A 24,679-nucleotide genomic window follows, 5' to 3' on the forward strand; every position below is an offset into this window, starting at 1 on the left:
GGAACATAAGGAATGGCATGGAGGACATTAGGAGAAGAAGGAAAATGAAGTGGGGGAAGTTGGAGGGAGAGATGAACCATGAGAGTCTAAGGACTCTGAGAGACAAACTGAGGGTTTTAGGGGGGAGGTGGGTGGGGGGATGGGTTGGCCCCATGATGGGTATTAAGGAGGGCATCTATTGTATGGAGCACTGGGTGTTATATGTAAACAATGAATCTTGGAACACTACATCAAAAACTAATGACTACTCTATGGTGACTAACATAAAAAAAAATAATAAAAAAAGTTTTTTGAAACACAAATACACAAATTTCTTCTCCCGTCTCAGGTAGAGAGTATCCTGTAAGACAACTGACCCAGTGTCTTTAATAAGTCAATGTCATGGAAAAATACTAAAGTGAGGGCAGAGTATTGAAGCTGTTCGAGATTTTAAAAGATAAGTATAATAGCCAAATGCAACGTGAAGATTTTGATTTGACTTTTGCTCAACAACAACAACAACAACAAAATCATAGAAGACAATTAAGGACAACTAGAGATATTTGAATATGAACTTGGTAAAAGAGGCTGTTCAGGAATTATTGGTAATTTCATTAGGTATTACAAAACTCATATTTTTTAATGTCCTTATTTTTAGAGGGAAAACAAAATATTTAGGGGTGAATGCCATGATGCAATTATTTTTCTGCAACTACTTTAAATTTTTTCAGAAAAATAGACAAAATATTATAAGGTGTTCACAGTTTTTAAATCTATGTGATGGATATATGGAGGTTTATTAAACTATTCTACTAAAAATTTCTCTTGATTCCAATCCTTTACCATATATAGTCCCACTTTTTTATTATCTTTTTTCAGCAAAATCTTTGAAATAATGGCCAGTGGTCACTTTCTCCTGTCCCTCTACTTCAATTCTCTTTGAAACCATCTCTAACCATTCTCTTCCCTGCCATTCCTAAAACTTCTTGCATCAAGGTCATCAATTACCTCTATAATGCTAATCCAATGGTCAATTTTCAATGCTCATTTGCTTATCTTGAGCTATCAGCAATATTTGACAGTTGTTTCCTTTCCTGATTCTTGAGAGACTTCTACTGGTTTCCAGGACCCCATTTTCTCCTGCTTTCCCTCCTACCTTTGCTAGTTGCTCCCTCTCAGTCTCCTTTGCTTAGTCTTCCTCTTCTTGCTAATCTCTTAATATGGGACTGTTCCAGTGACCATATCCTAGTCTCTATCTATACTTACTCCCTTGGTAATCTCTTCTAGTCTCAGATCCGAATCTATATGTTGAAGATTGCCAAATTTATATTACTATCCTAGACTCTATCCTACCAACTTATACTTAAAACATATCAAAATTCAAACCCTATTTCCTCCATCTCTACCACTCTGGTCCAAATCAACATCATCTTATACTTGAATTATTATAATCATTTCCTATCTTGTGGTTCTGATTCCACCGTTGCCCTCTATGATTTACTTTCCACAAAGCAGTTGTGGAAATCCCACTTAGAAATTAGATCAGGTCATCACATCATCAGTATCCTGCCTAAAGCCCCGTATAACTCATATTTCACTCAGAGAAAAAGCCAAAATTATTACAATGACCCAGAGAGCCCTGCATGACTGAGGCCTTGGTACATCTCATAATTTCTCCCTTATTTTTTTTAAAGATTTTATTTATTTATTTGACAGAGATCACAAGTAGGCAGAAAGACAGGCAGAGAGAGGGAGGAAGCAGGCTCCCTGCTGAGCAGAGAGCCCGACACAGGGCTCGATCCCAGGACCCTGGGATCTTAACCTGAGCCGAAGGCAGAGGCTTAACCCATTGAGCCACCCAGGTGCCCCTCTTCCTTATTACTGTTCTTCTCATTCAATGTTTCAGTCACGCTGCCCTCCTAGCATGTTCTTCTAGCCATACCTCTCCCTCATGGCTTTTGTGGAGTTGTTCCATCTGCCTGGGACACTCCAGATACCTGTATTGCCAACAACATCACTTGTTTCAAGTCTCCCAGATTTTACCTTCTCAGTAGGCCTAACCTGACCACTCTATTTAATATCATATCCTGCCAGCATCATCTCGCACACTCCCACATTTCTGATCCTCACCTAGCTCTACTTTTTCTATAACACTTAAGATCTTTTTACCACTTATATAACTTATTTATTAATTATACATATAAATATAGATTGTTATTTATTATTTATACCTTGTTTGCTGTCTCCCCTCAGTAAAATGCAATCTCCATAAGGAACGAGATCTTTGTTCTTACCACTATGCCTAGTCCATAGTAGAACATCTATAAGTATATGCTAAGTGAATAAATTTTGATTTTAGTATTACCATAATTATTCACATGTACTGAAAAATAAGGAGACCAGATATTATATTTACTGGTTCTACATGTTGTTTTCCAAAGGCATCAGTCCATTGAATCCATAATGTAAAATAATCCATTTTATACTTCACATCAGGTCAATATTTCTGAGAATGTCCTTTATCTTGCTCAGATTAACACTTGCTTTCCCGTCCTTTCTCCTCAGAGGGACAGAGTCAAACACAAAAATGAAACTCACAGCATGTGAAAAGATTACACTGGGCACCTTAATGCTGGTTATTTCTGCAGTTGAACTCATTGTTTATTTTGTCACTTATGGTAAGTACTTATTGTGTCTAACTTTCTAATTACACAGAATTATTGATTCTATTATTGGGAAAATTAAGAATTTTAAGCATGGGGGAAGAAAAAAAGTCAGACAAGATTATTTAGCAGACAGAATTTCTTAAGATTAAAATACTGATTGCGGGCGCCTGGGTGGCTCAGTGGGTTAAGCCGCTGCCTTCGGCTCAGGTCATGATCTCAGGGTCCTGGGATCGAGTCCCGCATCGGGCTCTCTGCTCGGCGGAGAGCCTGCTTCCCTCTCTCTCTCTCTCTCTGCCTGCCTCTCCATCTACTTGTGATTTCTCTCTGTCAAATAAATAAATTTAAAAAATCTTTAAAAAAAAATAATAAAAAAATAAAATAAAATACTGATTGCAAACTTCTTTAGTAAACGTTGGCTTGGGGTATTATAAACTCAGGGATTTGGTGTATTCTTTTTTTAATTCCTGCTAAAGATTTGGGTTCTGGGAATATGTTAATGTATAAGCCATAGTTCCTACCTTTGTTGAATTTATAAATTTCTGAAGAGCTAATCAATAAGTTAACAAACAAATATAAAAGCCCAGAATATGTGATTCTAAGCTAAGATTTTTTGTTTCAAAGCATATAATACTCCCTATGTAATGTTTTCTTTTCATAAAATTCTTTCTAAAAACTAGAATATTCTCTAATATTGAAGGATGTAATCTAAAAGGTCAGTACAAATACAAATTCTGTATATATTTTGCATCAAGTACAAAAAAAATTATGGGTTCCTCAAGATCAATCTCTCTTAAAAATAGCACTTTATGCCAGATTTGCTGTGTGCTGTTCTTGTACTTTTTTTAACCCACTATTTTCTAACCTTTCAAAAATGAAGGATTTTTTTATAGGAGAAAAATATTTCTACATTCCCACAAGAGAATAATTATTTTTTGAATAAGAAAATAAAGATAACTATAAATTTAGTAATTCTTTTTGATTACTTGTATTTAGTTAACTACATCTACCTATGTTTGAAAATCAGTAGTACATATATGTACAAGAATCACCACTTTTTAGCACTGGGTGTTATACTTAACTAATCATTGAACACTACATCAAAACCAATTGCATACTATGCAGTGGCTAACTGAACATAATAAAAAAGAATCATCACTTTTTCAGTCTAGAACAATGCCTAGTGGATATATAAATATTTCTCCCTAGAATCATCTTCTGCTGTCACCATGCCCCTATTCTAAAATTCATGACTCAGAAGTTGGGAATCTTTGCTTTAGAACATAGTAGTATTTTCTGAAAAAGTACATTTAGGGAAAAGCTGTCTAGCTAAGTAAGCAGCCCTTTGTTGATAAGGGGAAAATAATTTCCATAGAGAGAGACAGCATTTTACACAGTAGAGAAAAGAGGCCATCTGTCCCAGATACTGTTCCTACTGTTAGGCTTCATCTTCCACGCACAGTCTTCCTAGAGACAGATCAGGTGAACAAGCTCACTAGGTCGATTGTAATGCCAGCTGCTACTACTACCCGATCAAAAGTCATGGCATATGCCCATGAATCTTTGAGAAAGAGTTGCTCACTCAAGGTATAGGCACAGAACCTGCTGCCTTTCATCAAAAGAGTAAAAGTACCAGACACTGGAGAGGAGAAAAGATATTTTAAGATGTTAACTTTGGACATAGGCATACCATAAACTTTTTATACTACTACAACCTCCCCAATATATGAACAACAGATGTTTTCTCCCCTCATGTCAAGCTGAGATATGGGCTTTGAAAGAGAAATCAAGTTCAGGAAAACCTAGAAGCCAATTGATTTTAAATATGTACTAAGGTCCTATGCCATTAAAACTAGATGCCAAATTCCTAGCCATTCAAGTAAGGACCTACAGGAGTCCAAATCCAGTTAATGAAGTGGAAATGGAAGAATAGTAGGAATGGGTGAGTAAAGAGCTTGGGAAGAGGGAGGAAAAAAAAAATCCTAACTTTAAATCTAGTTCAAATTTTGATTAAAAAATAGACCTGGGTATTTTAATTTCTGAATTGAGAGCATGTTCTGTGGTTTATAGTGGCAATAATACTATTTGTTACTAAAAAATTTTAAAACAAAATTGTTTTATAGTTACATACTATAAAATAGACTTGTTTGAAATACCAAACACCAATACCAAATACCACACACAATTGTGCGTGCGTGTGTGTGTGTGTGTGTGTGTGTGTAATCACCACTTGAAGCTTATTCTAGAGCAATATTTTATACAGATATGTTTAGTGTGCCTAGAAGAAACTACCTGTATGAAAATTAATATGGAGTTCTAATATAGTTAAGAACTCACTCTCAGAATTACTTGCAGTAATACCTATTTCCCAGAAATGATAAACTTGAGCGACTTAAAAACTTCTTAAGAAGAAAAAAATCCCAAATTAAATACTTCTGCATCCGAATAAGTAAGTCTTGTTAATAATGTAGTTTTCTCAAGTGACCATAAACCTGTGGGAACAAGACCTGTAGAGCCTCTTGAGAGTGTGTGTAATATTTGGTTGGACTTGTCTTTATAAAAATCATTGGTTTTTCACATTAAGTCTACCTACCTGATGTCACAATATCTTGTATGAACTAAAACATTAAATGAATCAGAAAGACTTTTTCAGAAATCTACATATTTGTCACTAAATAAACCAAATGCCAATCTGCTGAACCAAATATTGTGCTTTTTATCCAGAAAAGGGGTTTCTGAAACTGCGTCGATTGAATTCAACAAGCATTCACTGGATGACGACTATGTACTTCACGACAGGTAGCAGGCCGGGTGCCGTAATGAAGAAACAGCAGTAATGGAGGAGAGTTTCTAGAGCATCACACTAGTCTTGGGCTGAAAGTGCTCAGCATCTACAACACAGTCATCACACTTTTCCTGTAAAGGGCCAAAAAAGTAAATATTTTCCTCTTGGTGAGCCATTATAATCTTTATGACAACTTCTCGAGTCTATTGTTGTGAAAAAAAAAAAAACTATCAAAAAAGTACTTGAAACACATTTTTTAGGCAAAAACACCGGAAGTACAGAAGTAAATGTCTGCTCATTCTAAAACCATGGCTTTGCAGGAAGAAAAGTAGACACCCCCTGACCCAGGAAACACTTACCTGAGAGCCTTCCATTTCTCCCCTTTCTGTTTCCTTCTCTGGGTTTCTTTCCTAGGTGGGATTATGTAAAGAAATCACATCTGCATCTTGAGAATATTCTTTTAAAGGCTTCCCCACAGATCCCTAGCCCGCTACCACCACAGCCACAGACAAAGTCCTTGAAATGCTAGAAAGTCCACCCTTCTGGGTCCTTTGTCTCAGGAGAGATTCAGAAACACTTTCTAGGTGCTTTAAAAATGATCAACCTGGATTCCACTGGTTTTCCTATATGTAATCTGTGATGATCACAAAAACTAAGATAATTATCTATGCTTTAATATAATTTATCATAGTAATATATATGTTTTCAGATGACCCAAATTTGAAGCAGGCACATTAAAATTTTACATTAAAAATTCTGAATACAGGGACACCTGGGTGGCTCAGTGGGTTAAAGCCTCTGCCTTCAGAGGGCTCTCTGCTCAGCGGAGGGTCTGCTTCCCCGCCACCCCCCACTCCCCAGCTGCCTGCCCCTCTGCCTACTTGTGACCTCTCTCTGTCAAATAAGTAATAAAATATTTTTTAAAAATTCTGAATACAAAAAAATAAATAAATATTTTTTTAAATTTAAATCTTCTGAATACAGAAGATTACTTTGATGCAATAAAAACATCGTACACAATGAAACCCAGCCAGTCTCTGTGTGGAAAGCACTTTCCTTCCCTCGCTCTCTCTCTCATGAGAGTCAATCTTGTATTTCTTAGTATTGGATACAGAGAAGCAGTCATATGTGGCCAATGGTTTTGCTGAAAGAATGTCCTCACAATCGTCAAAAGCACCTCCTGGCAAAGCAGCTGTTTGTGATTCCGCACCCCCAGCACGTGCTCCGAGGGGAGTTCTGCTCTGCGGTTGAAGACGTTTTATAAAGGCATAACTCGTGTTACCTGCAACCATGTTTTCTCCGTCATTCCAAGCAATGACAGCACTAACAGCGGACGTGTTTCTTGTGTGCAGGCACATGAAGATGTAAATGTCACGGCAGAGGGAGAGTGCCATTTTTGGAGACCTGTCCTCACTCTCATGCAGCTTAATGGTGGCGGAGGCCAGGTTTGAAGTGCCACCTCTGCCTTTATTTGTAAAATGCCCCCATGCCTGTAGTTGTTAAGCCAAAGGAATTACAGACCCATCCAGCACATCTTAAAAAAAAAAAAAATGTCGGGACACCTGGGTGGCTCAGTGGGTTAAGCCACTGTCTTCGGCTCGGGTCATGATCCCAGGGTCCTGGGATCGAGTCCCAGATCGGGCTCTCTGCTCAGCAGGGAGCCTGCTTTCTCCTCTCTCTCTCTGCCTGCCTCTCTGCCTGCTTGTCATCTCTCTCTGTCAAATAAATAAATAAAATCTTTAAAAAAAAAAAAATGTGAATACACTTTTTGGTAGGGGTATAATTTAATAAACATTGTTCTGTAGAAGTTATTTTAGCAATCACTAGTAATCAAGACAAATGAAGTGCAGGGTTTCTATTAGAATTTATATTTCACTGCAATCTTACATTTCGCAGGATCCTCTTAAGAATGAAATTAATTACAAAATGAAGTGAGAACTATTCTTTTCTTTTCTCGTTCTTCAAGAGAAGACACCTTTCTACCATCACATCAGCCTTAAAGTCAATAACATCGACTATGACAGCAAGTTTGAAAAAATGGATTCACAAGAATATATGGAGTTAAACCAATAAAAATGTCTTTGGAAAGTTGAAATTTCTTTCTGTGCTCTGCCCTTTTAAATGTTATGTTCCTAGATGTGCCAGAAATCTAACAATCACCTTTCAAGTTGGAAATAATTGATAATTCACACTATTTTTTACCACTCTCTTAGCTCTAGATTAAGATAGTCAGCCCTGGTGTGCCTGGGTGGCTCAGTGGGTTAAGCCTCTGCCTTCGGCTCAGGTCCTGACAGGGTTGCTGGAGGGGAGGTGGTGGGAGAGTGGGGTAATTGGATGATGGACATTAAGGAGGCCACTTGATAGAATGAGCACTGGGTGTTATATGTAACTGATGAATCACTAAATTCTACCCCTGAAATTAATACAGTATATGTTAATGAAGTTGAATTTAAACTTAAAAATGTTTATTAAAAGAACGGGGTGGGGGAGTCATTATTTACAGACCATACTACTATATACTTAAAATATTCAAGAGACTCAAGTGAAAAATATTTGAGTTTTGTAAAGTGGCCAAATACCAGACTAATACATAAAAGTAATAGCTTTCTTAATCACCAATAATAAAATATAAAAGTTATTATTTTTAAATGCCATTTAATACAACAAAAAGTATAAAATATACCTCAATGAAATTAACACAAATTACATAAAGTCTATACAAATAAAAGTATAAAATCTTACTAAATAGCAAAAAAGAATGAAAGGAAGAAAAAACATGTTCCTGTAAGGAAAGACTCATTATTTTAATTATATTAATCCTATCCAAAGTATTCTTTTAAATTCAGTACAATCATTTAATTTATAACATTATTTCATATTCAATAGTTTTGAGACAATCAACTAGCCATCTGAAGAATATAGGAAGTAATGTTACTTGTATTCCTGGCATAATCCTTATTAAGTGGTTAGCTTACTCAAGGGTCTATAAACTTATTTTATTTATTTATTTTATTTTTTAAAGTTTTTATTTTGTTTAAGTAATCTCTACACCCAATGTGGGGCTTGAACTCACAACCTCAAGATCAAGAGTTGCATCATCTTCTGACTGAGCCAGGCAGGCACCCCTATGATCTCTTCTTACTTGAGCTTTTCAGCATTACTTTCTTCTCTCCTCAAACCTCTTCTTTTTGGTTTTTAAGACACCTCCCTCTCTGCATTTTCTTCTTCTTCTTCACTAGCTGCTTTTCCCAGTTGCCTTTGCTGGTTCCTCAGCATATGCAGATCTCTGAATACAAGTGGTCCCCACTGCACTGTCCACAGTTTCCCCCACTTCTCCATCTTTCTCATTTATTTTATCCTCTCCTTTCTTGTCGATCTATACTTCCTCTAACTTCCTCATCCAGACTTCCTGTTTAAAAGCCATCTACATTGGTGACCACCAAAAGAGAACTTTTGATCTTTACGCAAAATCTATTTCTTCTCCATTTTACCCTCTCAGGAAAGAGCACCAAAATCAACCCAATTGCTAGGAATACCCCTCTCAACCAACAAACCAGCACATTCTAGTGATTCTACCACCAGAAAATAATTTGATCTACTTCTCTCCTCAATTGTAGCCCCTGTCATTTCTTGCCTCCTAACTGGTTTCTTCACCTAGTCTCCCTCTAATCTGTTCTCCACCCTTAGCTAAAGTGAGCATTTAAAAATGAAAAATCAAATCACATTATTTACCATGTTAAAAACTTTCCAAAAATCTTCAAGTTCCAAAAATCTTCAAGTTCCAAAAATCTTCAAGTTTATATAAGGATATAAACATATAAAAGAAATAGAAAACAGAAAACTTACATAAGTGGAGAAATAGAATCAAAACACATAAAACGGATTTAAGTAAAGAATTTTTTCTTTTCTGCTTTTCCCCCAACTCCTCCTTCTCCTTCTACACATACCCCCAAACTCTATTCAAAATGATCCACAATATTCCTCCTTGATTATATTAGCATATATAGAAAATATATAGAAAAATAAAAGACATAGGGTTGTTCGTCAATAGTCTACCAAAATTAGTTCATATTACACACAATTTTATAAAGTTTGTTTTCTCAGCAATATCTCACTGAATTTCCTCCAAGCCAGCTTAAAGGTATAATGTATTCTTGTCAGTAAATGCATACTATTCTTTAGTGTCCATGTGGCACAATACACCCTACCCTTCCCCGGCTCATAGGCATTTGTCTCCGGGTTTTGACTAATATAACCAACACTGCAAAACAAATCCTCTTACCTGCAACCTTATATTTACACATATTTGATAGGTGTACAGAATAAGATTTCTTCATTAAATATTTTAAGAAATGTTGCCAGATTGCTTTCCAAAGGGTCGAAATAATTCACACTTCCATAAGTCATGTATCTGAGTACTCTTCCCATCTCCACCAGCAACAGGTGCAAATACACTTGTAGTTCGTGCTAATTTGATAAATGTATATTATTGTCACTTTAATCTGAATTTCCCTGACTAGTAGTGAGGTTGAGAATCTATTTCTCTGTATGGTGGCCATTTGGACTTGTTCACATGTGAATTTCCCATTTACATCCTTTGTCCCATTTTTCTAGTAAGTTATTTGTCTTATCCTTGTCAGTTTGTAAAAATCTCTGTAAAATACAGATATTAATTTGCATGAAATGTCTTTCAAATATACCTTTTATTTGCATAAAAATATCTTTCAAATATACTTTTTACAACTTACTATTTAGGCGGCCTTATGTCTACTCTATTACTTTTTTATCTCAAACATTAAGCTTTATTTGTTTATCTTTAATGAAATTATAGCCCTACTATATAAATAAATACTATATCCTAACTTTTTAAATTTTTTTCAAATTTTTATTTAAATTCTAGTTATTTAACATATAGTGTAATACTGGTTTCAGGGGTAGAATTTAGTGATTCATCACTTCCATATAACAACCAGTGCTCAACACAAGTGCCCTCTTTAATACTGATCATTCTTTTAGCTCCTCTCCCACCCAACTCCCCTCCATCAACCCTCAGATTTTTCCTCTATAGTTAAGAGTCTCTTATGGTTTGCTTCACTCTTTTTTTGTTTCCCCTTCCCCTATGTTCATCTGTTTTGTTTCTTAAATTCCACATATGAGTGAAATCATATGGTATTTGTCTTTCTCTGACTGCCTTATTTCACTTAGCATAATGCACTCTAGTTCCATCCACATTGTTGCAAATAGCAAGATTTCATTCTTTTTGATGTCGACTGATAGTGCATTGTGTGTATATGTGTATACACACCACTAGCACACACACGCACACACACACCACATCTTCTTTATCTGTTCATCAGTTGATGGACACGTGCTATTTCCACAATTTGTCTACTGTTGATAATGCTGTTTCAAACACCAAGTTGTATGTGCCTCTTTGAATCAGTATTTTCGATTTTCTACTAAATTTTCTGTCTTGATTCAAATGGTTTCCAAAGTCCATAAAAGAAGTGTTTTCAGTTTCCTAGGAAGTTTTTGCTCCCACTTTTAAGTCTTTATTCATATGGAAGTAGTTTTAGTTTAAGGTAGGAGACCAGATTTATTTTCTTCCTGGAATAGAGAGCCAAGTGACCTAATACTACTTATTAAGTAATCCAGCCTATTCCAATGATTAAAATGCCATCCTTGTTATATCCTAAATGTCCACATTTTCTAGAATATACTTTTGGATTCCATTATTGGGCTCCACATTAATGGGACAGTATTTCCTTCCCATAGCTTCATCTCTAATAGTCTTTCATTCCTTTATTTATAAGTACTTTTTAAATAATAGATAATGAGGTTTTGATTCTGAATGCAACTGATAGATTCTTTAATGACAAACTTTTACTTATTCTCATCAATTGTAATGAGTAGTATAACTTGATTTTACTTCTCCAGTTTTCTTTAAGTAAATTATCTATTTTACTTTTTTGCTTTCTTTTCCTTGTGACTGGTTTAAATTCTTTTTCATGTGTTCGCTTCAACACATAGACTAAAATTGGAATGATAAAGAGATTAGCATGGCTCCTGCACAAGGATGACATGCAAATTCGTGAAGCATTCCATATTTAAATAAATAAATAGTTTTTTCATTGCATTTTTTCCTTCTTAGAAATTTCAATATATCTAGTTAATAGTTAACTCATTTTTCCTGGAACTCAAATTTGGATGCATATATTTTCCACTAGTCCTATAGAAATTATTGGCCCATCGAATGTTATTTCTCTTACCTAAGCCCCAACCATAGAAGAGGTTTTTAACTACTTTCATTTCTGCCCTCTCCTCCCTTCCCACTCTTTACTCTTGGAGAGGATTTATAACACTTTTTTTTCCCACCCCCCCTCATTTCTAGTGATTAGGTTTTGCTGAAATAGTATCTGATGCTCTAAACTATTACTGGGATGTTTCTTAAAGTATATTGCTTCCACTGCAAACTTTTATACATTCATTGCATTGAACGCACACCCTGCTCAGGTTTCATTGTTACCGCTGACCCCCCTCTTCATCCCTCCCTCTATTGAGATCTCAGTTCTGATTTTTATCTTGCTTCAGTAGAGTCCCTAGTCATGTATTTTTCTCAGCTGGTATGTGAATGATGATCTTTAACTCAAAAGCATTTTCCCTCACTGTTTATTACTTTTCCCCTCTATCTCTTTTTTTTTTTTTTCTCTTCTCAAACCTCTGTGTATTCAATGGTTTTAAGGATTCATTTAATTCCTGGGATGCAGGTAGTAGGAAAATAAAACCAGTTTAGCTATTTAATAATAACTAGTGTAGCTGAATGATGGGTACATGGGGTTCATTATAGTCTTTCATTTGTTATTATATGTTTGTAGTTCTCCACAACGAAAAATTTTAAGTTGTATTTTTTTAAATAAACTTAAATTATAATGCATTTTACTTTATAACTGATACATGAAACATTTCACGGATCCCAACTGAGAAGACAGTATGTCAAATCTCATGTTGTCCAATAGGGTACGTAAAATAGCCCAAGAGGCTCAGAGCAGAAAATTCTGTCCTTCACCTCCACGCCTCCTCTTCACTTGGTATAAACTGAAAGGTTGAAGTAAGTCTCAGCTTGAGGCTCCCAAACCACGAGCATTCTCAAATGTGAAAAAAAGGTATTCAAGATCTTTTGGAAAATTTTTTAACCAGACCCAAGAATTCTGACTGATTATGAGTTTCAGGTAAATGTTGCATGGGTTTGTTTTTTAACTGAAGGCACAAGGTCTAAACAACTCTAAAGTCAGGAGATTATTTCAATATAAGAAAAGAATGGATAAGATAAGAGAGCTATGGACAGAATATCTGATGGGGGGGGGCAAACTACTAGAGACCCAAATCTAGCTTGGAATTGTGGATTAAATGTAAAAGTTGGTAAATATCATATAAAACACAAAATCCTCAGAATGTGTTGAAAATAAGAAGATCTGACCATACAGGGCCCGCATCCCCACATGATCCACTGAAATCGAGGCCACACAGTGGCAGTTCCCAACGCTCACATGATGCTTGCATATACACTTGCCCCCAACCAGCTTCACTCCTCTTAATTACCTTCCTGGCCCCCCTAGAATTCCCATTCTACAGCTATTGCTAGCAGCGAAGATGTGTATCCAAACACTAGCAAGGAACAGATAGCCCGCAACAGATATGAAAAAATAGTGGCCACGAGCATAAATAGAAAAGTTAATGTGCTCTGGAATCTATCTCTATCTAAAACTAGAACTTTTGCTGTTTGATTTTCCTGGTTTATTTTTAAGTAACCCATGTTCTTAACCAGTAGTCACCCCGAAAAAAATTTTATTTATATCAATTCATTTAACCTGATAACAACCCTATATGGTATGTACATATTAGTTTCTTATTTTACAGATGAGAACACTAAAGCAAATGTAGCTTAGGTGACTTGCCAAGGTCACACATGTAATAAATAATAGAGCTGTAGTTTAGACCCAAGCAGTCATATCTAGATTACTGCACCAACTTCAGTTTTGACTCTTATCCCATGGCTAGTCTCCACATTGCCATCAAAGTGAACCTGAATAGCACAGCATCCCCTACTCAATATCCTCTGACAGCCTCTCACAAATACCAAAGTCCTTGTAGAGTCCATATGACCCTACCTGATCTGGTCCTGCCTCTCTCTGACCATAATGTTTTTATTTTTTATTTCTTAAAGATTTTATTTATCAGAGGGAAAGAAAACATGAGCAGGGGGAGGAGTAGAAGCAGGAGCAAAGAGAGTGCAGATCCCCATGAGAGGCTTGATCCCAGGACCCTGAGATCATGACCTGAGCCAAAATCAAGAGTCAGATACTTAACCCACTGAGCCACCCAGGCACCCTTAACCATAGAGATTTTAAAGGCTGGGGCAACAGGGATATCTTGGGTCTTCTGTGTTTGCTAGTGGGCTTTGCCCAAGAAAAAGTTAGTTTCTCATACCTTCATGACAGGAGATAGTTTTACAACCGGTCGTAAGTTAAGTGCCTACCATAGTGAGGCCTCCATCTGTCTCACGGAAACTGAGAGATAGAGGCTCTAACTGCTTTGAGGGCTACATTTCAAAGAGATGGCTTTCAGGTCCTTGAGAAAGACATTTCTGAGGTGGTTAAACTGCATCAGGCTTTTAAAAGATTAGCGTACTGTTCAAAGAGGTAGAGAAAGAATTTATAACTTTTCTAAAGTAAATGTTCTAGAAGGAAAGGGTTATGGGATCTAGAGTCAGGAAGAAGACATTTAATAGAATTGAGGGGAGTATAAGTCTGTCTTGGTCAGGGCCTTTGTACTTGGTGTTCCTTCTTTCTGGGACATCCCCCACCCCCAACCAGTTCTTCTCCTTCTTGTCCTTAGGACCTCACTTCAAAGAGGCCATCCTTGTAGCTGTCTGTAATGTTCCCACCTCTAACCTTCCAGTCATTACTGTCTTCATAGAACTCGCCTTGAAGATTATTTTATTTCTTCATTTTCTTGTTTCTCCTACTAGGATGAAAGCAGGCATTTTGTCGTCTTATACGCTGATGGCTAACGTAGATCTGGTACCTAGAACTCTGCCTGATGTACTGCCTGGACTAACACATATCTGTTAGGTGAGTGAATGAATGAAGGAATTAACTGAAACTTCAGGAATGAAAGGAAAACTGCCTATGGCAAAGAATTACAGGCACTTGTCCTAAGAAACTAAAGATTATTTGAATGAGTCAAGAGAAGGTAACATTAAAATAACTTTTAGATCATGTTTTCAGTAGAAAAGAGAATCGTGACTCTGATGATGTCACATTAAGAATACATATGTCTGTGTTTAGGTTAGTTTTAGATCATTATTCAATCCAGGAAAAAAGGGAAATACATGGTTTGACAAAAATCTTTAGAATAAAGAGAGCAATATAATATGCCCTTGTCTATTCCATGAGAAGTAAAGGGTTTGTCTCCATAAAACACACAAAGTAGCATTGCACCTGCGCAAAAGCAGAAGTGGTGAGACTACTTAAGAAATTGACACATAAGGGCGCCTGGGTGGCTCAGTGGGTTAAGCCGCTACCTCCCGCTCAGGTCATGATCTCAGGGTGATGGGATCAAGTCCCACATCAGACTCTCTGCTCAGCAGGGAGCCTGCCTCTCTCTCTCTCTGCCTGCCTCTCTACCTACTTGTGATCTCTCTCTGTCAAATAAATAAATAAAATCTTTAAAAAAAAAAAAGAAATTGACACATAACTACTAAAAGCTGACTACCGTACAGAGGAAATAAAAAGAATACAAGTATAGTGCTCAAAGGAAGAATATCTGGTGTATGTACAACCTAAAACAAAATAACAAAGGGTGATATGGAACTCAACTAATCCATTATTTAGAATTATCTGGAAAAACATTATTGAAATTATAAAGCTTTACAGTTAGAAAATCTTGGATCTTAGCCACGGTTTCTGTTTTTATTCATGGGTATCATGAAGGATCGCAAGTGGGTGGTTTCAAGATCTCTCTTGAGTCAAATAATCTGAGGTTGTGTGGATTTTCGAATGCATAAAGGCAGAGAAATGCCTGGGAAGAAGGAAGGAGGCACAAAAACCTAATATCAAGCAGAACAGACATACCATCCAGTCAGTAATAGTTACTCCCTTTTAAAATTTCTGGTTTATACACTTGCATCTTCAAGTCAGAATTACAAACAAAATAAATCCAGTCTAAGGTGTTGGCTCCATCATGATTTCCAACAAATGAGAGAGCACTGGCCCACTCTTGCAAATGGTGCCCCCACCAAAACAAAAAACCAAAACCCAAACCCAAGATAACCAGTGATTCTCTCATCTCACCTGTTATGTTTCATTTGTTATTTGCTATTGGCCCTACATTCTGAAAGTCCATCATGGATTTATGATACATAGTTATATTTATATTAATAAATATATTTTTGCACAGCACTGAGATTTATGAAATACCTCAATTTATATTAATTTATATGGTGTGTACAATAACCCAGGAAATAACATTATCCCCATTACAGAGATAGAGAAATTTGCTTAAGTATAGAGAACAACCAATGGCTTGCTGTGGTCAAGGCGTTGGCAGATAGTGAATCTAGAACACAAACACAGTTCTCTGAGTCTAAATCACCCTCTCTTTACTGTTCACAGTGTCCATAAAGTACCATTTCCACTCCCTTGAGAGTGGAATAGCTGCCAGGAGCTCTGCTCAATAAAATACTAAAATGACTCCACTAAGAATGATCCAGTAAGAAAAGCATGATTTATTTGTCTGTTTCTATTCTGCAGCCAAGCCCAGGGGAAAGTGATAATACATGCTGTGCTGAAGTTTAAATCGTGTTTTAAAAATACAGCAGGAAAATTTCAGGATAGGATTGAAACCATTTTATATCAGAAGCTGAAGGGCAAAACTGGGTCTTTATGCGTAGATTCTTCTTCTTTTAAATTTTCAGGTGAGCCTTTTTATGTATGGTATAGAGTGATTTTCATCTTTTAATTTTAATGTTGTGTTTTTTATAAAAATGAAAACACTTCCCTCAAAGAGAATTTCATATACAATGATTATTGCTTGTAACCACTGTTAAAGTAATCAATGTCTATGTTAATGAATTTCTTAATATAATATCATTCTTGTATTCCTGGAATTAAACCTTACTTGATGATAGAGTTTTAAAAAGAAAAAAAATTAGGGCCCCAAATAACATTTCTTTGCAAAACAAGGAAGCCATAAACTCTTTTTTTTTAAGATTTTATTTATTTATTTGAGATAGAGAATGAGCGAGTGAGCGAGCGAGAAAGCAGGGGTGGAGGGGGGTTGGAGAGAAAGAGGGAGAAGCAGACTCCCCGCTGAGCAGGGAACCCCTCCCCCCAGGACCCAGGGATCATGACACAAGCCAAAGGCAGACACTTAACCTATTGAGCCACCCAGGTGCCCCATAAGGCAGCCATAAACTCTTAATGACTTATTCTGTGGGTTGTGTTTTCTCCCTCAATTCTTTTGAATATCTCAAGAATCTAGACTCCTGCATTCCAGAAATTAGTCTGCATCTCTTTAGCATCAAGCCAACTTCCTGATAGGCCTTCAATAGACATTGTTTCTCTTACTCTTACATACAACCCAATTCTTTTTTTTTTTTTAATTCCAGTGTAGATAACATGCAGTGTTATGTTAATTTCAGGTGTGCAATATACAATCTAATTCTTATTCCTGGTCACCAAACAATATCGTGAAAGATAGCTTCTAAAAGGTAGGGACAAATGTCCCTTTATTCCCGGGATAAGGAATGTCTCTTTGATAAAAGTACAGCCAATGCTTGGCACAGCTAAGCTCGGCTATCAGTTCTCTGCTGCCACAAATCTGACCAAGGGCAGAAAAGTATCCCTGCCCCTACAGGAAGGACGAAAAGGATGTAATGTGTGTGGGGAAAAATAAATCGAGGCCAAAGTTTCATTTGCATAGTACATCAAAAGGATCAAAAAGCAAAACCTGAATACGCTTCTCCTAGATGAGAAACCATCATGTTATTGAAATGTGACTCTCCTCAGCTTATGAGATGCTTTGTCTTAGACCCTCCTTCTCATACAGTTTATCCTATGCGTGGTGACCTTGAAAGAACACAGAATATAAAGCAGATCTGGAATTTACAGAGAATTTGCCACCAAAGATATATTTTCGAAAATTCATCTGCTAAAAACATGAACTTAAATGGAAAGAAACAACATTACATTTCCAATACTCCGCCAACATTTAAGAACATTATATAGGATCCCAAGAAAATTGACTTCCTGAGGGCCTTTTCCAGATACACTATTTCTTTCCATAATTCTACTTAATATAATGCTACCTTACAATTTTATGAATAGTAACTGTTAAGAGCAATACACTTAAGCACAGATAGCCCTTTGGTATTGTCTTAGCCTCTACTTGCTGCTTAGAAACCCCACCTCCCTCCTGGGGTTATCAGAAGACAGATGCCTTGTGAAACTGGGGGTTCGAAGGTACGAAACCAAACCCAGCAGTCAGTTGGACCAGTTCTGCAAAACCACACAGAAATAAGTTAACACAAAGCTCACATTCAAGACAGCTTGTACTGAAAGCAATTATGAATCTTCATCAGTCACCACGTAAACGGGTCTCTGGTTTAGGGATTTATGGAAAGCTTATTTAGATAGTCATGGCTGCTGTCACAAGGTTGCTGCTGTCTTATTGATAGCCTGACCTTATGCTTCCTTGTTAGTTCGGTTGCTTAGAGGCCTGCTCCTAAGTATGTTGGCACTGTTGAATTTCATTTTTATGCAAGCTGCTTAACAAAGAGGAAAAAGTCACTACTTCCTACAGCTGTGGTTTACACATCACTTCCCAGTGCTACTAGTTACAGTAATGGGCTGAATACAGAACTAGTGTTCCTATATTATTATGTCTGGAAAGAAAAGATAGAGAATAGTGGTTAAAATTGTGGGACATGATGAGATTTGAAACGCAGGTCCTCTATATATCAGCTGTGTGACTTAGGAAAAATTGCCTAACATTTCTGTGCCTCAGTCCAAACATCTCATCATGGGGATGATGATAATAAAAAAAAAAATATTGCAAAAGGCTGTTGTACTACAAAGACCTCATAAACTTTAAAAAACAGGACTGGTGTAGGGGTGCCTGGGTGGCTCAGTGGGTTAAAGCCTCTGCCTTTGGCTCAGGTCATGATCCCAGGGTCCTGGGATGGAGCCCTGCATAATAGGGCTCTCTGCTCAGCAGGGAGCCTGCTTCCTCCTCTCTCTGTCTGCCTACTTGTCTGTCAAATAAATAAATAAAATCTTTAAAAAAAAAAAAACAAACAGGACTGGTGTAAAGTAAGTATCATTAATTGTTTTTTATCAGGAAAAAAAAAAACTTTATGTCCTATAGGTTATATATTTGTAAGTTAACTTCATATATATGTATATGCTATTCTTTTTATCAATAGTCCTGCCCATACCTTTCCCCTCCACCCCCCACCACCCCCCTGCCAAACTCAGGCTTCACTGGGGATGAGGAGTCAGAAACTAGAGGTGTTGCTAAGGGAGAATGACCACCCGCCTCACAGCACTAGTGCAGCAGGGGCACCTTTAAATCCCTATCCCTAAAACCGCACCAGAGAGAAATCGCTTTATCTGCAAGCTTCTTCCTCTTTATAAAAGATCATGGTCCATAGACTTCATGGGAGCTTTCTTTTTTCTGAAAAAAAATGAACACGCACATCTAAGGCCCTCAGTGCAATGCCTGACAAAGAGGGAGTACTCTAAAAATAGTAACCCAGATAGATTTTCTTCTATATATATACTTTGCAAGATTATTTTCACAGAGAACATGGTTATTCTTCTGCTAACTGTATTCTGGGATATTCATTGCCCAACAACTGAATCTTAGGGAACATTCCTATGTGCCTTTGATATATAGAGTCAAAACAGGGTAATAGCCCATGTTAAGAGATTTTATAAGCCCCAAGGATAAAGTAAATCAGTGGCAACTGAACTGAGAGATAAAATTATTACTTCTGTAGAAATAAAAAGTTAATCAACTCAAGTGTCTATTAATATTTCAGCACTTAATAATTATACCTACCCCAAGAAAACTGCTTTAAATCATTCTTAGTTATAATACTAAATTACTATTGGCTTAATTTATTTATTCATTTACCAAATAAATACTAACTAAATACTGACTATGGCCCAGGAAATTTGGATAAAATTCTACCTTACCATTTTCTGTTTATGCTAATATAAAATTCATTTTCTTTTCCTATGCACATACCAAATGATATAGGAATGAGTATCTAAAAAGGGTAGTGTTGATGATATTTTTAATAATTTGCTGTGTATTATCATGACTAAAAGGCAAAATCTCACAGAATTTCCATTTAGAATTTTTATTCTCTGTAACTGTCATGCATATTAAGTTATTTATTCCAGATCAGTTGGCAAAATTAGGAATAGTGAAAATAGGTTACTGGTTTCTGGTCCAAATTAAATTCATGAAAGTGTACTATTTATTGCAACAGTAGACATTTGGAAGAACTTATAGCTGAAAAAGACTTTAGAGAAATCTGGTCTGGTTGCCTCATTTATAGGTAAAGAAGAGTCAATGAAGTAAAATTCACTCTAAGTCGGGGCACCTGGGTGGCTCAGTGGGTTAAAGCCTCTGCCTTCGGCTCGGGTCATGATCCCAGGGTCCTAAGATCCAGCCCCACATCAGGCTCTCTGCTCAGCAGGTAGTCTGCTTCCTCCTCTCTCTGCCTGCCGCCTCTCTGCCTACTTGTGATCTGTTTGTGAAATAAATAAATAAAATCTTTAAAAAAAATTTTTCACTCTAAGTCATAAAATAAATAATGAGCAAAGTATATATATATATAGAAGAAAATCTATCTGGGTTACTATTTTTAGAGTACTCCCTCTTTGTCAGGCATTGCACTGAGGGCCTTAGATGTGCGTGTTCATTTTTTTTTTCAGAAAAAAAGAAAGCTCCCATGAAGTCTATGGACCATGATCTTTTATAAAGAGGAAGAAGCTTGCAGATAAAGCGATTTCTCTCTGGTGCGGTTTTAGGGATAGGGATTTAAAGGTGCCCCTGCTGCACTAGTGCTGTGAGGCGGGGTAGTCATTCTCCCTTAGCAACACCTCTAGTTTCTGACTCCTCATCTCCAGTGAAGCTCACTTTAACTCATATCTTCTGAATCTAAGTGCACTGTGCATTCTCTACACTATTTCATGAATCAGTTTAAAACTGAGAACTGCACTACAAATCTACTTAAGATGCAGGTTTAAAGATTCCACTGGAAGAAAAATCTGGCTTCTTTTTCTAAATCTAAAGTCAGTCATTACAAATCAAAGTCTTTTAAACTCTGTCCTCAGTTTTAACATCAATGAAGAAAGCATGTAAATCCATATCTAACTTAAAGAATCGCTGAGAGGGGTTGAAATAAAATATTGTGAAATATTAACTTGAATAACCAATTTTGAAGTACTTGTACAAACACTTCGCCAGGCACTATGGGGAAATCAAAGAGAAAAAGAATATTGTCCCTCTCAGCAAAAAGTCTATAAAATAAATAAATACATATACAAATATATATATTTGACCTTAGACTGACATAGTGTGTATGAAAGGCACAACCGGTATCACTATTACACAAATATATTTTAAGCTTATCCAATATAAACAGTGTGATGTGGATTGGACTTAATGCTGTCATCAGCTGGTAAAATCAAACAGTGATTGCAAGTTGCTAAAAGAGAATAGTAGAAAAATAATTTTGTCAGCAACATGCCCAAAACTCCAGGCTTCTCAATCCACTGACCTCTAAACCCTTGTCATCACGTTTAGCCAACAGTCCCAGTAGAAGTCAGATCCATATGACACAGCTCTCAGAGTAGCCAGTTCCTTTCTTTCACAGCACCTTCCAGGTTTTAGTTATAAATTCACTAAATTATTCGATTACTGACCCTCTCTTCCATCAGATAAGCTCCATGAGAGGAGGGGCCATGTCATTGTTTGTTCACCATTAAGTCTTCAAGCCTAGCGCGGGGCCTGGCATATAGCAGTAAATGATTGTTGGGTGAATTAATGAATTCCATAATATGAAAGTTGCAAACGAAAATCAAAGTAGGAGAGAATGTCTATAGCCTTTCTCAACTGTAGTTCCAAAAAAGAATGAAGCCCTAACAAAAATGATGTGAGTGACCGTTGTCAGTTCTTTTAAGGATGATACACAGCATGATTCCAGATTCAAAAAAGAGAACTGCAGAAAGAGAAAGGGGAGTAAGAGTGAACTCCTCTCGATGGACCCGGAGTAATATATAAAATTGCTGAGCCATTATATTATACACCTGAAATTCATACAACGATGATTGTTGACTATATTTCAATAATAAAAGGAGGGAGTTCCTTAATTTCATAAAAATGAAAGCCCCCTTGGGCATTAGAGCTTAACTCTCTTCTAGAATCCCAATTAAGGAGGGCTGATAGCAAGTGTGTTACTAGTAGATATTGCCACTCCCAGATTTAGGATGGAAAGAATGCTTCAATTATTAAGGCCCACGAACACAATGTTTAATTTTTCAGTCACTCCTGGATTCCACAAAAAATGACATTTGACCACCTTCCAAGGTAATAACAATCAGTATTTATGAAGTGCACTCTTTAATTAGCCACATTTTTTTCCACCAATTCTAAAATCTCTCATAAGTCAAATTCTTTATGAGGAAGCCATTAACATTGACTTCAATGGGAAAAATTTTTATACATTCCCAAATTCCTGAATTTATGTTCTCTTATGCTTAAACAATACCACATTCCTTTCAAATAGAGATGATTAGGGTTCCTGAGTGGCTTAGTCAGTTAAGTGTCTGCCTTTGGCTCAGGTCGTGATCTTGGGGTCCTGGGGTCAAGCCCCAGCACCAGGCTCCTGCTGAGTGGGGAGTCTTCTTCTCCCTCTGCCTGTCCTCCACCAACCCCTTCCCATGCTCTCTCACTCTCTCAAATAAATAAATAAAGTCTAAAAAAAAAAAAAATAGAGCTGATAACCTCAACAGTTAAAATTGGTTAACACAGTGAATTTTCCTTTACTACTTATTTTATAACAAGATTACTTACATGATCTTGTTATTCTATAGTTTAACAATGAAACAGAACATATGTATAGTACTTAATGTTCATGTAATTTAAATTTTAGTGCACAAAAAGAGAACAGGAAAACAATGTAAATGATATCTCACCAAACAAGTGGACCTCACAGAATGATGTACTTGACACTCACAGCCATAAAATAACACACCAAGAACTAAGAAAAAAATGTCACACTATGCTAGATATACCAACTACATGACTACAAGGATGACCACATGGCGGCTCTCCTAAAAGTTCTGAAAGGAAAAAATCAGGTCATTCCTTGAAAAAGTGAAGAAATATCTCATAAGCTAAGTAAGGGTTTTAAATGAAGCACCTTACAAAGTTAATGCTCATAACTTTAATAAGTATATTTAAAAATAATAGTTTCCTACACAAAAATGCCTTGTACATACTGGTACACTTAACTATCTATTGAATAGGTGTGAGAAATATTTTAAATACTTATGGTAAATCACATATGGTTAAAGTAAAAACTCAAATTCTATGGAAGTAGCACAAGGAATAATAACATAGAACTTTATATATAAGGATGACAGTCCTGACCCATTATTAAGAGTTTTACAAGAGGAAAAATAAAGTTCTGGCCTACCATTAATTTGGGACAGCTGGCCAAGACTGAAATATGGATGATGATGTTAGTAGAATACATTCCATTCATGTGGCTTGATCCTGAGATAATGCATGGCTTCATTTCTACCATGCTTTAAGGAACTGAATTAACCATTCTTTAATGATTCTTTAATCCTAGAGGACATTTTTTAAGAGCATTGTAGGGGCACCTGGGTGGTGCAGTGTGTTAAAGCCTTTGCCTTCGGCTTAGGTCATGATCCCAGGGTCCTGGGATCGAGACCCACAACAGGCTCTCTGCTCTGCCGGGAGCCTCTCTCTCTTCTCTCTCTGCCTGCCTCTCAGTCCACTTTTGATCTCTGTCTGTCAAATAAATAAATAAAATCTTTTTAATAAATAAATAAAAGCATTGTATTCCCCAGAGTGTCCTTTCTTTTTTCTTTTTTAATTCTTTTGAAATCTTTTTTTAAAATTATGTTTATTAACATATAATGTATTATTTGCCCCAGGGGTACAGGTCTGTGAATCATCAAGCTTACACATTTCACAGCACTTACCATAGCACATACCCTCCCAATGTCCATAACCCAACCACCCTCTCCCTACTCCGCCCACCCCCAACAACCCTCAGTTTGTTTTGTGAGATTAAGAGTCTCTTTTGGTTTGTCTCCCTCTTGATCCCATCTTGTTTCATTTTTTTTCCTTCCCTACCCCACACAACCCAATGCCCTGCCTCTCAAATTCCTCATATCAGAGAGATCATATGATAATTATCTTTCTCTGATCAACTTATTTCATTCAGCATAATACCCTCTAGTTCCACCCACATCATTGCAAATGGCAAGATTTCATATCTTTTGATGGCTGCATAGTATTCCACTGTGTATATGTACACCACATCTTTATCCATTCATCTGTTGATGGTCCTTTCCATAGTTTGGCTATTGTGGACATTGCTGCTATAAATATTCTAAAAATCAATCTTGAGCAAAAGTTTTCTTAAAATATTCTTAGTATAAGACCTTAACCATTCAAAATTTCTTGGAAGTACTCTAAATAGGCAAGTTTTCTAAAGAGTTTATATTTTATTTTTTTAATAAAATATAGAAAGTCTATTTAAAAAAATTTTTTTTTCAAAAATCTATCTCAAACTTGGGATGCCTGGGTAGCTCAATCAGTTAAGCCGCTGCCTTCGGGTCAAGTCATGATCCCGGGGTCCTGGGCAAGTCCTGCATCAGGCTCCTTTCCCCGGGGGGAGCCTGTTTCTTTCTCTGCCTCTGCCTGCCACTTTGCCTGCTTATTCTCTCTCTCTCTCTCTCTCTCTCTCTCTCAGTCAAACAAATAAAATCTTTAAAAAAAAAATTTATCTCAAACTTAACACCTACTTTTTCTGACATTACTATGAACAGTCATTAATATATAGTGGGTATTATAGTTCCCTCGGGGCATTTAGGGAAATGTAGGATTATTGTTATCTTCATTAAATGACCCCAATATTTAA

The 24,679-nt window shown here is 36.6% G+C and overlaps 1 protein-coding gene across 1 annotated transcript in view; it reads left to right on the forward strand.

The window, feature by feature from the left end:
- Positions 1-2,566: 2,566 nt before the first annotated feature.
- The window catches only part of LOC309863919 (transmembrane protease serine 11C-like), a gene marked incomplete at both ends in the record, with an annotated part of 46,433 nt that continues 24,320 nt past the window's right edge, over positions 2,567-24,679 (forward strand). Inside the window, 5 exon segments of the mRNA XM_082729160.1 lie at positions 2,567-2,657; positions 5,367-5,475; positions 6,644-6,872; positions 7,396-7,499; positions 16,239-16,397. Of these exon segments, the coding sequence (XP_082585286.1) occupies positions 2,567-2,657; positions 5,367-5,475; positions 6,644-6,872; positions 7,396-7,499; positions 16,239-16,397 (692 nt within the window).

This window comes from Mustela nivalis (assembly GCF_964662115.1).
Source record: "Mustela nivalis genome assembly, chromosome: 4".
Lineage (NCBI taxonomy): Eukaryota > Metazoa > Chordata > Mammalia > Carnivora > Mustelidae > Mustela > Mustela nivalis.